Source organism: Lissotriton vulgaris, unplaced genomic scaffold, assembly GCF_964263255.1.
Source record: "Lissotriton vulgaris unplaced genomic scaffold, aLisVul1.2 SCAFFOLD_1934, whole genome shotgun sequence".
Lineage (NCBI taxonomy): Eukaryota > Metazoa > Chordata > Amphibia > Caudata > Salamandridae > Lissotriton > Lissotriton vulgaris.
The window spans coordinates 429,304-446,219 of record NW_028255570.1 but is presented as its reverse complement, the minus strand read 5'-3'; the positions used below and the strand labels follow the sequence as shown (position 1 = coordinate 446,219).

At 49.1% G+C, this 16,916-nt stretch overlaps 1 protein-coding gene across 1 annotated transcript in view; it reads right to left on the bottom strand.

The window, feature by feature from the left end:
• Nucleotides 1-16,916, bottom strand: part of KIF11 (kinesin family member 11) — a 298,525-nt gene that overhangs the window by 21,516 nt on the left and 260,093 nt on the right. The window contains exon 21 of the mRNA XM_086951983.1: nt 4,462-4,616. Coding sequence (XP_086808109.1) covers nt 4,462-4,616 — 155 coding nt within the window. The remainder of the gene's footprint in view (nt 1-4,461; nt 4,617-16,916) is intronic.

Genomic DNA, 16,916 nt, shown 5'->3' with positions numbered 1-16,916 from the left:
TGCGAACCCGTAGCAGGCTTGGACCAAGTGCCTAAAAGAACGTCGGTCAAAGCCTCATTAAACGACAGCAGAGGCTCTGTTGGGCATGACTGCGGTTTAAGGACCTCTGTGAGGAGGTTAGTCCTCACGGCCGCGACGGGGAGCTCAAGGCCCAAGGTCTTGGCAGCCCTCATCAACACCACACTGTAGGTTGCCCCCTCCTCCGAAGTCACGGTAGGAGGCGAGACAAAACCAGTGTCTCGAGAGGTGTCCAGACCACTGGCATCCCCAAGGTCACCTGCCCAGTCCTCTTGAGACTGACACTCTCTGGTCAGAGGGTCCTCAGACCCCTCCCAATACTCCTTATCACCCATCTCCTGATACTCAGGGTTGTCAAGTAATGGGGCCGGTTCATTGAAGTAAAATTCCCCAAGCGCTGTCGAGAGCGGCGCCCAGCGGCCCCGTTCCGACGTCGGAACCGAAGCGAGGGAGGCATCGGGGACGGCGCCGCCCGAGGTGATACCTGACAGACCTACGCCGGAAAGGAAGGGGGGGTCGTAAGGTCAACCGGCGACGACCCAGATCCCGAAGAGGGTCCAGTGGGGCCCTGCGGCGCCAGCGGCGTCTGGGCCGAAGCCCTCGACCCGCTAGGGGCCCCAGACTGGTCCGCTGGGCCCAAAGGCCCCGCGGAACCCTTTGGGGAAGAGAGGTTCCTCATGGCCATGAGAAAGCGCTCAATCTCCCCCGGCGTCGCGTCCTGCCCAGGGACCGGAGAGTGTGGAGGTGGACGCGGCGCCCGCGACTCCGACGGAGCAGAGTGGGCGGTACCACCCGAACCCGCGTCGCGCGAGCGTCGGAGGTAGTCAGAAGAGCGATGACGCCTCTTCGACTTCTTGTGCTTCTTACCTGACGACGACTTCCACCCGTAGGAGTGGTGCAGACTCTCTGAGCTGTGGTGACTCCAACCCGCAACCTGTCCCTCGACCTCCCGTGGGACCGGGACCTCTTGCGGCGCGGGACCGACTGCCGGAGTTCGAGCCGCCTGCGGGACCGCTCCGCCTGGCTTTCGAAGAGAGGGCCCGGCAGTCGGAGCAGGCCTGGTTGTCGTGGTCGACACCTAGACAAGTTAGGCACAGGTGATGAGGATCCGTGACCGACATCGTGCGGTAGCAATCCTCGCAGTGCTTAAAGCCGGGCATCCCTATGGCACCGATCGGAGTCGTACGACTTCGAGAAGATGATCAGAATGATCCAAAAAGTTAGTCAAAAAGTGACTAGAAGTACTGCTTTTTCCAGATCTGCGCTTGCTGGCGTGGGAAAAAGAAGAACGGACGTCAGCACGCGGAGGCGGCGTACAAGTACTCCGACAACGTCATCACGGCACCCACGACACCGACGATTGACGCGGAGCCGCAGACTACGCCTACCGACGCGCAGGGGTACTGCTACGCAAAAGTTTCCGGATCCAGTCTGACGCCTGGGGATATTCTAAGGTAAGGAGTCTATCACTAACGTGTCTCTTTCAGATATTGTGTTTCACTATACTGTGCATTATTCCGCCATCTAGTCGTTGGGTCCAGAATTGTAGTATTTCTTCTCTCTCCTTTTTTTCATGGTCGGTGGGCGTCAACATACCATTTGGTGTTCTTCTGTGACGTCGACGTGCTTCCTTAGGAAGCTCCCACCTTTGGTCGCCATCTTCGGATTCTTTTTTTTTTTCTTGTTTCCCTTATTTGTTCCTCCGGTCTAATGTTTCTGGCGTAGGCGGGTGGGTTTGCTAGTGAATCCAGAAAATTCTGGGAGATTATCTTTTACTAGGTTTACTTGTTGTTGCGCCCTGTGAGATCTTGCTAGAGTGTGCGCAAACTTTGCAGTGCCGGCACTTGGAGGTGGGTTGCTGTCCCCCTCTTGGCCTCTTCCTGGAGTGCGCCCTTGAAAGGATTGAATTCCGTGTCGATATTGCCAACCTTGTTTTTGTTGACCCTGTTGCTGGCCTGGCTCCCTCCTTGGTAACCTTGTTGAAAAGTTTGGTGTGAGACTACTGGCTGGTGGTTTCCCATGCCTACTGGTCTCAGTAATGGTGTCACCCCTATGCATACCTCTGAATTGTAGTGCCCCCTTGGACCTTGCAGTTTCATTTTCTTTTAACTGGTTTAATTTATTTTCCACAGCTGTTCCGAATAGTTGTTCACCATTAAACGGGGTGTTTAAAATGTTGCTCTGTACCTCTGGTTTGAACCCTGAGATTCTTAGCCAGGTGTGTCTTCTCTCCGTCACCCCAATCATTTGCCTGCTTGATGTCTCAGCAGCATCTAGGGCTGATATTCAACATGTATTTGCCATGTTTTTTTCCTACTTCAACCAAGTGGCTTGCCCTTCTCTGGAAGTTATCTGACAGATGTTTCAGCAGTTCACCTACTTCTTCTTAGTGCTGATCTGCATGTCTATTGGTCAATGCATTTGAATTTGCTTTGCGCCACTGAATTGCGGCGCTTCGTTCAATCTTTCGTCCCGTGAGATCCATTCTCTTGTTCTTTGTCTGGCGGTGGCCCCACGTTGAAATGAAATGAATGAAAAGATAATTTATAAAGCGCGATAGTGAGTACATTAGCTCTTTTCCTGGCTGTGGAAGCCATCAGAGTCAGCAGGCACTGAACCCCTGATGTACATAGGGTCCTTGAAGGAGTGTTTGTATTACTTCTCACCCGTTGCTGTTACAGCCTTGCATGTAGCAGGTTCTTTAAAGGCTCCCTTTCCCTGGTCCAGCACACTTGGTAGCATGGAAAGGAATTGACTCCTTGTCTGTGTGGGCAGCAAGGTCTCTAGGAGAAAACAGGATTGTGGTTTTTCCTCCTCTAGCTGCACTCCATAGGTGTATGCCGCCTTTTTTATCACCGGATTGTACACACCAATGTCATTGGGTAGTGATGTCCTCGAAGGGTAGGAGTCTACCCCTTCTGGCGAGTCTGCGTCGAGATCTTGCCACTGCAGGTCTAGTGTCTCCGGGGGTGCTGAACCGAGATAGGTTTGGTCCTCTTCTTCTCCCTTGGCATTGAAGTAGTACTCTTCTTCCTCCTACTCTTCCTCAGCCGGTTCTGGTGTTGTAGGCATCTAGTTCCTCATCGTATTTTTCGGGGTGTGTCGAAGTTTTCAGTGGAATTTAGAATGTGTTCATGGTTTTGTTGAAATCCTTCTTGTGTTGCAAGATACTTGCCATTTCGGCTTTTAGTCTTTCTTTTCTAGCTCGGACGCTTGTGCTTCGGCGTTAAAATTCTGGCTTTCTCTTGGAGCTTGTCGACGTTTAAGTTTGTTTCACCCCTTCTTTTTTCGACTTATAGGAGTCTTTTGTGACTGCTCTTCGACGACTTTGTCTTATCAAGGGTTTTCCCCGTCTGGGTGTCCTTGTCAAAGGAACCGACGGACTGTTTGCCCTTGGACGCACTTGCGGTCGTTGAATGTTTCTACGCCGAGGTTGTTTGAGGACTTAGTCACTCTTTCCTGGATTGACCGACTGTTAAGGGGTCGCCGTTTTCCTTACCTCCTTCGGAGTTCTCTTCCATGTAGACTACTTGAACGTGCGCGTTGTCCTCGCCTTCAGCGACGTTGTCCTCTTCGTCGCTGGAGAGGCCCAGGTCTTGAAGTGACGGTTGTCCTTGACCCTGGATGTTACAATTCGCCATTCTCTGCCTCTCCCTTAAGTTTTCGGGGAGAACGCCGAGCACGCTTTGCAATCTTCGGTTTGGTGGTTGAACGGCAGGCAATGGTTACAGTTCGGATGCGGATTCTTCTGTGCGTACTTGTGGTGGCAATTGTCGCACAACTTGAATGGTGTCTTGTCCATTACAGCGCCCAGGGAGCCCCCTGTATGCGCATTCTTTGTAGGACGTCGAAGCTTTGGTGTTTTTCCTCTCCTCTGCGCCCCGGTTCACCGCCTCGAAGGCCGGTGTGTCGATAAAGTTGCTTTCTTGCTTTTCCTGATATTTTTTGTGGATTCTTCTCTCCAAAGTTCTGGACTCCTTCCATCTTGATCCAGACCCAACGGCAGAAAGAAGAATCTGGAGATGGCGACCAAAGGTGGTAGCTTCCGGAAGAGGCACGTCGACGTCACCGAAGGACACCAAATGGTGGTATGTTGATGCCCACCACGCAACGGGAAAAAAAACGAAATAAATACCACAATTACGAACCCAACCACTAGATGGCGGAATAATGCACAGCATAGTGAATCCGGAAAAGATTTATGCTGCAAAAAAACTGTGTTGGTTCAGACACCTTATACTGAATTTGCAAATGTCAGAGAGCCTCCTTGAAACTTCATATGTAGTAAAGAATGGGACTACAATAGTGCTAACAATGGTAAGTCATTTACTGTGTAAACCAAATAAAAGATTATAAATCCATAACAAAACATAAATGCAATATAGTTTTGTGTAGCTTTTGGTGAATGTGAATTTAATACTTTGCAAGAAAGTCCTTGATTACCTCATCAACGGCCTCTGCCACAACACTTCCATCAAAAGCAAGCAAGGATTGCAGTTCTTCCTGCTGCTTTCTAAAGGTCTCCAGAAGCAGGTCACGAGGCTTGGTCTTAGTAAGTGAAGATGGATAAGAGTAATCCTTCCTTTGTGGTGTTGCTCCTTGAGGGAATTTTAGAAAAAGTACCGCATTTTAGTGTGAAGAAAAAACAAAAGAAAAGCTTTTGTGGCTCAATAAATTACTGTGATTCAGTCAGAGTAGTAGTTGTGGCCATTACAGTATTTTCTGCAAGGCTGTAACCTTAGATGGCAAGACATGTAACACCACTCATCACGTTACCTTATCTCAATTACTTTAGACTATATATAGAATATTTTTTTCAGTATTCTCAGTACAGGAGGGTGTAAGAAAGTGGCTCTGTATATACTGCATCAAAGTAAGGTGCAATGTGCACAGAGTCCACAGTCCCCAGAGGTTTGGCAGAGGTTAAAGTTAGATATTACCTTACTCACTAAAGTGGTAGCTTGGTCGAGCAGTAAGGCAGTATCAGAGGACAGTGTAAAGGATGGAATAGTTTATGTCCTGTAACTTCAGTTCTGTAGTAGGGGTTTCTCGGTTATAGTCATAATCTAGTGAATAGTCCCGCCCATGGGAGTGGACCCCGGAGTAATCAAAAATAATCTATTAAATCGTCAATAATTTCAGACCTGCACAGACACTGAAGAGAGAATTTAAAGACAGATAATGCAGCCTATATCCACAGGCTACACTGTCCAGTACTTCAACTAGAAATTCCACCAAAAACCCACAAACAGCACAGCCTGTTCAGTGTTTTCCACAGAGAAAATCCTTCCCCTACCAGCAAAAGCCTCTGGAATGATTGAGAAAGTAGTGGACACACAAGCCCCATAGGCTGCCATTATGTGGCTCAGAACAGGATACTGTGCCTTTAAGAGAACCTTCCAGAATTCTCAGTATCCCAGAATGCACAGCAGGTCCCTTTTACTTTCAGTTCTTTTTGAAGGCGTAACACGCCAGATCTGTAGCATTCCTTACATGAATATCTTTCTCCACCGGGGAGGAGGGCGGGCGCTTATGACTAACAGAGATACCCCTACTACAGAACTGGAGTTAAAGGACAGAAACGACTCCTTCTGTAGTAGGGGATCTCTGTGTATAGTCATAATCTAGTGAACAGAATGGCAAGCCCATCCCCACACCAAAGCGGCGGTGGAGAGAAGAGAAATAACACCACTACTGTGGGAACAGATTTCGCAGCGAAGCCTGCCCAATCTGAGCGTCTGTCCTGGCATCAGTGTCCAGACAGTAATGCTTAGCAAAGGTATGGACCGACTTCCAAGTGGCCGCCTTGCAGATCTCTGCAATCGGAACATTACATAGCAAAGCAGTCGTAGCAGCTTTGCCCCTGGTGGAATGAGCCTTAGGTTTACCCCCCAAGGTCTTATTAGCCTTCTGGTAACACAATTGTATACAGGCCACAATCCACCTAGAGATGGACTGTTTTGAGGTAGCAAGACCGGTCCTGACTGATCCATAGTTGATAAACAATTGGTCTGACCTACGAATATCTTTGGTTTTATCCAGATAAAATTTCAACACCCTCCTAACATCCAGGGAATGCAGAGACCTTTCCGCTGGAGACGAAGGATTCTGAAAAAACGTAGGCAAAGTTATGGTCTGGTTAACATGGAAATCAGAGATGACCTTTGGAAGAAATTTAGGGCGAGTACGCATAACAACCTTAGCAGCATGAAATACAGTATAAGGTTCTTGGCAACGCAACGCCTGAATTTCCCCTCACCCTACGGGCCGATGTGATGGCCACGAGGAATGCCGCCTTCCAGGACAGGTGCTGCAATAAAGCCTTATGAATAGGTTCAAAAGGCTCCTTCATCAATCTGGACAGCACCACATTCAATTCCCATGAAGGCGAAGGAAGCCGGACAGGAGGGAACACTTTCTTCAAGCCTTCCAAAAAATCCTTGATCACAGAGATCCGGAAGGAGGAAGTCGTGAAGGGCATTTCCTGTAGGCAGTAAGCGCAGCGAGATGAACCTTAATGGAATGGAAATTAAAGCCAGACTGCCCCAAATGTAGAAGATACGGAAGGATGACATCTTTCTTACATGTCGTTGGATCATAGTTCTTGGACTTGCACCAGATGCAGAATCTCTTCCACTTGTAAGCATAGGAAGTCCTAGTGGAAGGTCGCTTAGCCTCCTTCAATATGTCCATACAATCTTCTGGTAGATTCAAATGGCCATATTGCACTCTCTCAGGAGCCATGCCGCCAAACTCAAAGACGAGAGGTTGGGGTGCACCATCTGCCCCCGAACTTCGTGAGAAGGTACGACCGGCACTGCAGCCGTATGTGAGGAAGGAGAGACAGGTGAAGCAGGTCTGTGAACCATCACTTGCTGGGCCATTCCGGGGCAATCAGGATCATCCGCGCCCTGGACTGGGACAGCTTGATAAGCACCGCCGGAATCAGGGGAAAGCGTACAGAAAGTTGTTAGACCAGTTGATCCATAGCGCATTCCCAAGCGTCCTTTGCTGGTAGTACCTGGAGGCGAAGCCTTGGCATTTGCTGTTTTCGGCGGTGGCGAACAGATCTACGTCTGGAGTCCCCCACCTTGCGAAGACTTCTCCTCGTACTTCGTCGTTTACGACCCATTCGTGGTTTTCCTGAATCAGTCTGCTCAGTGCGTCCGCCTGAACATTCTGCAGACCTGGTAGATGGGTAGACTTTATAGTCAGTCCTCTGGCCAGAAGCCAGCGCCAGATCGCCTGCGCCTCCTGAGACAGAGTGCGTGATCACGAGCCCCCCTGCTTGTTGAGGTAATACATTGTGGTCGTATTGTCCGTCTGTACAAGCAGAGAGTTGGTCTGGAAGGACGGATGAAAGGCCTTCAGCGCCAAGTGAGCAGCTCTGAGTTCCAGGAAGTTGATGTGATACGTGGACTCCATCGGGGACAACGTTCCTTGTATCTGTAAGTCTCCGGAGTGTGCCCCCCCAGCCGTGGAGAGACGCATCCGTCACGATAGTCTGCGTGGGAATGTCCTTGTGGAAGGGAACCCCTCAGCTAAGGATAAATCTGATGCAACGACAGCATGCAAAATTTCTCTGTGAATCCACTTGTTTGCTTGTCGCAAATCCAGAATGGGCCTGAACTCGTTCTTGTCCTTCTTGTTAACCAGAAAGAACCGCGAGTACAGACCTCTTCCCCTTTGAGACAGAGGTACGTCGTCTATCGCCCTTTTCCTTAACAGGGTATCTGCCTCCGCCTGGAGCTCACACAGTCGAAACTGCAAGCAGACCGGTGGAATTGCTGGAGGAGGGCGGGTGAACCGAAGACTGTATCCATTGCAAACAATATTCAGCACCCACTTGTCCGGAGTAATTTTTCTCAACTCTGCCAGAAAAAATGTAACGCTTTCCCCCACCGGGGTGGGTAACGGATGCAGGGAAGTAACCGCTCAGGGCCTAGACCCGGCATGGCCTTTGTTCGCCGCTGCGGACTGCTGGCCGCCTCTGCCCTTCTGGAAGGGCCTCCGGAACTGCTGCTGCTGTTGCTGCTGTCCCGAAGCCTGTCCTCGCCCTCTGCTCTGCGCCCCGAACCGTCTCTGGAACGGCAGTAGGTCTTCTCCTTGGGCTTCTCCAACCAGACGGCCGTCAGGGTCTCAGCCTCTGCTTCATGCGGCCCATCTCGTCGTCCGCATGCTTGCCAAACAGGGTTTCCCCCGAGAAAGGCAGGTTGGCCACCAGTTGTTGAGCCTCTAGCTTAGGAGGTGTATATACCTCGGAGTACATAAAGCCCTGTGACTCCTTTTTCTTCTTAGGTGGAGGCGATGGTGAGGCAGAGCCTATCGGCGCACATCGGCGCGTCCCAATGGACCCAGAGGAACTCCTGGCGCCAGAACTCCTTCTGCGCTTCTTTGGCGTCGAAGAACGTCGCCTCGACAGTGACCGTCGTTCTCTCGACAGCGAGCGCCGCCTCCGTCTCGACAGCGAGCGCCGCCTCCGTCTCGACAGCGAGCGCCGCCTCCGTCTCGACAGCGAGCGCCGCCTCCGTCTCGACAGCGAGCGCCGCCTCCGTCTCGACAGCGAGCGCCTCCGTCTCAACGGCGAACGCCTGCGAGACTTCGACGTCAAGGATCCCCTCGACGACGACGGCGAACGGAGGTGTCGCCTCGACGTCGAGCGCCGACCCGCCTCTCTACGTCGATGACTCGACGACAACGAAGATATCGTCAACGGCGATCTCGACGGCGGTCTAGTAAGTTCCCTCGACGCCGAACGTCAACGTCGCCTCGACCCAAAGCCCTGGGGAGACGGGGAACAGACTGCTGTCATCCCTCTCGACGCAGTCGTCGGGGCCATCGACGCACGCGGAGAACATAGACGTTTGCTGGTCTTCCTGCCCCTGGAGAGGCCTCAGCATGGGCAGATGAAGTATGCCCAGACCCACCTTGTGCCTTCAGTCTATCTTCCAGGCCTTGGAGCCTGATCTTCATCCTCTCTCTCAGGGTCCTGCTGGAGAAGGACTGGCAAATGTCACACTCCTCCGGGACATGAGATGAGGGAAGGCAGATGATGCATACCTCATGTGGGTCCGACTTGGCCTTCTTCCTCGAACACTCTGGGTATTTGTCAAACAAAGCAGGCATTGTGACAAATAAAAGAGTGCTCAAAGACACACACAAGGAAGAAAGCACCAAAGTACTTTAAATGAAAGCACTCAAACACTTGAAAAGTGAAAAAATCTGTAAAGAAACCATAGAAAGGGAGAGCTCAATGCTCCAGGGTCCTACTTGCAGGAGCCGGAAAAAAGAACTGAAAGTAAAAGGGACCCGTTTTGCATTCTGGGATACTGAGAGAGTTCTGGAAGGTTCTCTTAAAGGCACAGTATCCTGTTCTGAGCCACATAATGGCAGCCTATGGGGCTTGTCTGTCCACTACTTTCTCTATCATTCCAGAGGCGTTTGCTGGTAGGGGAAGGATTTTCTCTGTGGAAAACACTGGACAAGCTGTGCTGTTTGTCGGTTTTAGGTGGAATTTCTAGTTGAAGTACTGGACAGTGTAGCCTGTGGATATAGGCTGCATTATCGGTCTTTAAATTCTCTCTTAAGTGTCTGTGCAGGTCTGCAATTTTTGACGACTTAAGAGATTTTTGATTGCTCCGGGGTCCACGCACATGGGCGGGATTATTCACTAGATTATGACTATACACAGAGATCCCCTACTACAGAACTGTTGTATACATTCAGTCAGCAAATAGTCTCACACACAAGAACTGAACTCTAGGCCAATTGTTTTGTTATGTAAAAATATATTGTTGTTTCATTTTAGAACCACAAGTAGTTATAAAAATACTTTCTCAGAATGAGGTGCTACAGTTGAATACTTTTTTAGGTCCTCATTTCACCATTGGCATCTGCGTATAAACACTTAAAACCCGATCCGACCTGGGGGCCCTGGGCTGATGTTCTTGCATTCACCTAGGGCCAACCAGGCCTGCTTCTTTGTACGAGGAGTGTTGAAAACTTTCAAATAGCAACAGACTTTTCAATGCAATAGATACAGTTGTTGCAATATGCAACACAATCTCAACACAATAATAACATTGAGCTCAATAGGAATTTTAAGTAAATGCAATATCAATTACTTTGCATAGGTTTTTCTTACTCCGGGCTGGATCCTGGATTCAGCCCTGGTGCATCTCATGTGAACAGTTGAAAGAAATAGTTTGTTACACAGGCGATTTTTAAGGAATATTTGTAGGTTTCAAAAATCGACACTTAGAAGAATTTCTGGCAAAAAACAGGCAATGTTATTCTATGGAGGAAAATCAAGTTATCTGACAATCACAGTTGTAAGTACTTTCTAAGGTCAGTGTTGGGCACAAAGATCCAGTACTGGGATCTCTCCTGGTAACAGGCGAGTAATTTCGTTTTCGTTGATCCAGTGATTGTTAGTGAATATTTCAAAGTTTCAAAACTAACACTTAAGAATTTCCAAGTGAAAACCAGTCATGTTACCCTAAGGAGAAAATATAGGTTATCGGCTTTCAGGTAAGTACTCGACTGGCAGAGTTAAGGTTCTGGGGATAGACTAAAGGGTCTCCCAGGTTCAGGTAGGTACAGTAGTTACACCCTCAGTGGCACAGGGGCAGCCGGGTACAGAGAGAGTAGGCCCAATGTTAGCCTACGGCAGGTAGGGGGCCTTGGGTTGGTGGCTGATAGCAGGCAGGCCACGCGGCTGTGGGAGCGGAGCTCCTGGTCACTTACACAGGGCAAGTGGGGAAGTAGGATAGAAAAGATGCTGCACTTCCAGTGGCACTCTGGGGGCTGGGTGCAGGGTGCTTTTGGGACGTCGGGCGCCCAATGTACTTAAATAGGAAAGCTGTACGATTAACAAAGGCTGCAAGCTCTGGACGGAGATTCTTCAGGTGCGACCACCACTTCGAGAGATTAAGTTGGGAAGCTGTAGGTTAGGTAGACACCCAGGAGTTGGGCACAGGGGGCCGTGGGGTCTTTTGGTGTCGGGAAATCTTACCCTCAGCTGGTCGCGGTTGGATGAGTCCCTTGTTGCGAGGCTGCAGGCGTCGTCAGGAGCATTAAGGAAGGTCCTTGGGTGCTGGATTCTGGGTCACAGTCGCTGGGGGACGTCCTTGTGGTCTTTCTCCACTCAGGCACAGGCCAGGTTCGACAGGTGCAGAGTGTTCTGGATTTGCAGTTCCTGGCTGGCATCAGGGGTTGTAGATCTTTGAGCAGAACCACTGCTCGTGGGAGTCCCAGTCTTTGGATGAGCAAGGCAGTCCGTTCCTCCGGGGTTTTCGAGGTTGCTGACCACAGGAGACGCCGGGTTTAACAGGAGCAGGTTCGAGGGTCGACAGGCCGGTAGGGCTAAGGCCAAGTCAGTTGGTGTCGTCCTCTTGTTAGCAGCTGCCCTGCAGGTCTTCTTTCTTCTTGATCTTCTGTAGTTTCGGGACCGAAGGAAGGTTCAGGGTGCCCCTAAATATTTCCTCTGTCGTGCATTTTACATTAAATCCGACACTGGCATCAGTGTGTATTTAATGTGCTGAGAAATTTGATACCAAACTTGTCAGTCTTCAGTGTAGCCAACATGGTGCTGTGGAGTTCGTGATGACGACCTCCCAGCACAATATACTCTTAATGGCAGCACTGCACTTACAGTGCCCAGGAATGGACCTGGGTAGTATTAAAGCTGCATTAGCCCTTTTACACACTTGTCAAAGGCTGCAGCACCTACAAAGACCCCACGGGGGGGGAAGACGGGGGAGGGGGGCGGTGTTACCAAACGCAAAATCCTTGTACTTTTTCCAATAGACTTCTTGAAGACAGGCTACAGCAAATACTGCTAAACAAAATTACACCAAGTTTACCAGGAAGCTAAATCTTTGTTCGCAGATTGTGCCGTTTGTGATTTGGTGTAAATCTGTTCAGTAGTTTTTAAGATATTAACGGTAACAAAAAACAAACATATTTGGATGGGTTGGCTTGTGAGAGTTTCAGACTGTGGGAGCAGCAATTTTAGCCTGATTGGAGGACAGATGTTCCGGATACCACTCTCGCTGCGCATGTCATTGTCAATAGGATAACTTGGGACTGGTTGCTTTGATATTCAGAACTCTGGAAAGGAGAGGCAGTAGGAAGGAATATAGGAGTCCTTAGCTCCACTCTGGACAGAAGAAGTCAGAGAGAGTTGCCTTGGAAACTCCAACTCGAAAAAGTTCAGCTATTGTACATTCTTGGCAGTGGTGAAAAGATCAAGCCTAGGTTCTCATTTGCGCAAGATACCCTGACAACCGCCAAGTGTAGCAGCCATCCATTATCCAGTGGGTGTCAGCAGCCAAGATCTTCCACCATGACACCTGACATTCACAGAACCTACGGGGGAGGGGTCCACAACTTTACCATGCCCTGTATGTTGCAGTACCACACAGCAGTGTTGCCAGAGCTTCTGCATCATCCTCTCTGAGGGTGGGAGAAAGGCTTTCATCATAAAGAGAACCATCAACAGTCTACCTTTAATTGACAGCAATAATGCCTTAAATGCCAGACAAATTGCCTGTGACTAACAGATTGGTCTCCGCCGAAAAGACCGGTTCCATATCAGAGCTCCCAGATCTCCACCTCTTCCAGATGACCTCCCCAATCTAGCAGAGAAGCATCTGTTACGACTCATTTCTGGAAGGGGAAGGGAGAGTGGGGCCTACCGCTGGACCAATTGTGTTTGAACAGACACCACTGCAGAGTGAGCGCCATCTCTTCCAAAATCTGGAGAACAACCTTAGTAACTTGGATGTTTGTTTCCTCTGCTTCTGCTAAGATTTCCCTTTTATTTCTTTCTAAATAGGTCTTCATTGGTGGCGGTGGGTGGGTTGCATGTGAAACCTAAAAATTCTTCAAGCTGCAAAACCTTTCCTCCCGGTAAGTAAGCATTTAGTTTTGCAACTCAAATCTTTTCTGGAATCACATGCTGTGTGTTGGAAAGTAGGATCTGCATTGATTATATAGCGGTATCCTGTCCTTTGGAGAAGCTGGGTTCTCTGGAGTGTGCGTTTGACAATACATGTTTTGGTACTCTTTGTTACACTTGTGCCACCTTGCAGCTTGGGCATTCCTAGGTTCTGTCAAAAAAAGGGTAGAAGGCAGCTCCCTCTTGTATATGGCTGCTGTGGCCTGGAACCAACTCCCACAGGATTATGTGGCCTTCAGGATCCAAAGACTTTAGGAAGAGACTGAAGATCTTCCTTTTTAATTAGCCTGCTTTTCGGTTTCCTGTCCTTACCCCACTGGGCATGTGCCGGGATACTCTTGGACTCTGCGTGAAACAAATATTGGTAACATAACATTCACATAGTAGGGTACTGTGAAAGCGTGTATTGAAGACCATGTGGTTGCTGTGCAGATATCGTCCTGAGCCACACTTCCTAGAAAGGCTAGTGTTGCTCCCTTTTTCCATATTAAGTGTGCTCGTGGTATTTACTAGAGTGTTACTACCTAATGTGTGTCTACCTAAATGTGTGTCTTCCCCTTCCCCCTCCCCTTGTTTTTATTGTACATAATGTTTATTTTACAGGTACAATGAGACCTTCCTACAACTGAAGAAACAGGTCAATAACCTTTTTTCTTCTATTTTCTCACCATATTCACTACCTTGCACTGGTCCCGAAGAAAGCCCACTGACCTACATAGGCGCATAGGGCTGAAACATGTCGACCTATTTTTAATCTCACATTAAAGTGCGCTTGAATTCTCAATCGTTCTATAGCAGCACATAAGATTTCAAATTGAATCTACCTGAACCCAGACTAATTAAAGTTTCAGTCTAGCCGTTCTGGTATTTTAACTAACCCACCCTGGGCACTTATCACTCACTATCCAGGATCACTACTGTTTTTAACCAAGGGTAAAAACCTCCTGGCGGAGGGTGCAAAATATACTGACCCTATGATTATGCACACACGTGTTTATTAAAAGTGGGGAGACAACATATACCGCTACGAGAACCTTTACTACACGTGCATGAGGGTCTTTTACTTGGGAGACACCCCACACCAACCTGCATACCCTGGTTATGCAGGACAAGTGATCCTTCCCTTCTGATTTGAAAAAAAGTGCATTATGGGATACCAGGAGAGTTCTGGTAAGTTTCCTTAAAGGCATGGTATCCCTTTTTAAGCCACATAATGGCAGCCTATGGGGGCTTCTCCGTCCTGTCCTTCCTCTCTCTCATTCCAAGAAGAGAGAAGGAGAAGGAGGGGAGGGGGGGGTGGGTTCCATGGTTAAACCTGTCAGACAGGTCTAAAATGGGATATTATTGGAATATCCTTGCATTTCTAGTTGAAGTACTGGACAGTGTAGCCTTGCATGTATAGGCTGCATTATTTGCCTTTAATGTTCTCTTAATTGTCTATGCAGTACTGCAAAGAAGACCGCTTAAGAGATTATTTTTGATTGCTCCGGGGTCCCCGCACATGAGCGGGACTATTCACTAGATTATGACTATACACAGAGATCCCCTACTACAGAACTGTGATTCCACCTTTAGAATGAACCTTGGATTTGCTCTCATTACCTCTTTCTCCTTATATATTTGCAGCTACACTGGTTTGGTGAAGAAAACTTAGTCATACCTCATGTGTATGCTGTAGGAAACTGGGCTTTTGTTGCAGTTGTCCCTGCACTTTTTGCCCCTTTTTTAGCTATTAGATGCAGATTCAACTCTGACAGTGAAGTAAGGCCTGCTAACCAAACCTCAGTGCCAGTGCTCCATCCCCAAAGCCAGGTGATGTCTAATTGTGCTACAATTGGCTAAGGACTTTAGAGCCCCAGTAAGTTCCTAGTAAATGGTACCCAGGTACCTAGGGCATGAGTGTTAAAGAGGGTCCCAAAGGGTTGTAGCATATCTTATGTCACCCTAAAAGATCCAGACAAATTCCACTCAGACTGCTATTGCACGCTGCACGACATAGTGCAAACCACGAGTCATGTCAAAGTCACTGCATCTAATATATTCAAATCACCCTTACACCAAGCCTTTAAGCCCTAAGGCAGGGTGCAATATATTTTAAGTGAGGAAATATCTGCATGATCAGATATGCCCCTGTGATGTATAGTTCTATAACTGAATATTGCAAGTGAGCAGGGAAGCCACCTTAAGGTATGTACTGGGCACTGGTCAAAACGAGTCACCCAGCTACATTATGCCTTCACTGAAACATACGGTGTTCGGTATCAAACACATCTTATTATTAAACCCAAACAGAGATGGATTTCTTAATACATGTACCCAGAGTGTATCCAAGACCTACCCCCTGAAACATATCATCCCTCTAGTTTACTGGCTGACTGGTCCAGTCCAACCTGCCACCACTGACCAGTTTCTGGCCACAAGGGGTGAGAGTCCACGGTCTCAGATCATCACACACAATGCGTGCTCTGGAGGGAGGCGTTTTACACCTCCTACAGCACGGGTACTCAAAGTACATCCTGCGGGCCGCCAACAGCGCGGCAAGCCTTCCCTGGCGGCCCGCGGACCTTGCAGACATCTACCAGTGTAACTCGGAGACTCTGCTGCTCTGTGGGGGCCAGCCATAGTGAAGCTGCGGCGCTAAAAGGTGAAATACAACACAGCCTCATTAACATGCATATGGTCTTTTAAAGACCTATGAAGTGTTCTGGTGCGGCTCTGTGTGTGTGTGTGTGTGTGCCCTGAAGCTGTCTCAGCCCGGGCACACACATGCAGGGTGAGATGGGGGAGAGAGCGAGAGGGGGAGCGAGAGGGGGAGAGAGAGAGGTGGAGAGAGAGAGGTGGAGAGAGAGAGGTGGAGAGAGAGAGGTGGAGAGAGAGAGGTGGAGAGAGAGAGGTGGAGAGAGAGAGGTGGAGAGAGAGAGGTGGAGAGAGAGAGGTGGACAGAGAGGTGGACAGAGAGGTGGACAGAGAGGTGGACAGAGAGGTGGACAGAGAGGTGGACAGAGAGGTGGACAGAGAGGTGGACAGAGAGGTGCTGCAGCTGCCGTGCCTCCAAAAGCTTGGGAGGACTGCCTGCTTTCAACAAAGACCCAGGAACTCCCACAAACGAGACCAGAAAGCACCACTGCACCCTTGGCCCCTAGGCCATGGTGAAGTGAGCCAACGTGGTTCCCCCAACCCTCCTGAGACAGAGCTGACCTTGTGTTTGCCCACAGTGGACTCACGGACGCCACCTACAGCATCTTTCTGTACGCCCACTCTACGGCGAGTGTCTCTGGTGCTGAAAACTCGACTCCTCAGAACAACTCTGCACCCGGCCACCCTAACCAGAGGAGAAGAGGACCAAAGGTGTCCCCAAGCATCGTGAGACCTAAGTCTCCTTGATTGTGCAGCCTGACTGGTCTACCAGCCCCAGCCTCTGTGCACCGGACCGTTACCCATTAAAGTGAAAAGGACACCAGACACAGTAGCTCCAGAGCCTCCCAATGTGACCTATTGGAGTGACCTTGCCCCCATACTCACCTTAAGTACAGGAGATTGGTCCCGTAAGTCGCAGTGAAGTGCTCAAATGCAGACCTGTTTTCCTCCCCAAAGGATAACATTGGGCACTCGAGGCTAAAAAGCACATCTGCACCTGGTCACCCCAGTGCCGTCCGAGGTGACTTGTTGGTGCTGCCTTGGACCTTGCCCCATACTCACCTTAAGTCCAGAAGGTTAGACCCGTAATGGGTTAAGTGCCGAAAGCAGTACATGTTTGTCTCCCATAGGATAACATTACTGCTCCCAAAAATTTCGGTCAACTATTGACAACTATAAAAATACACAACTCAAAAAGTATTTACCTAATTCCAATGATCTTGGTATCTAAATGCATATAAAAGTAAGAGTTATTTTTAGAAATTGGTGTTGGATTTCTTTAGTGAGGGGGTCTCTCACT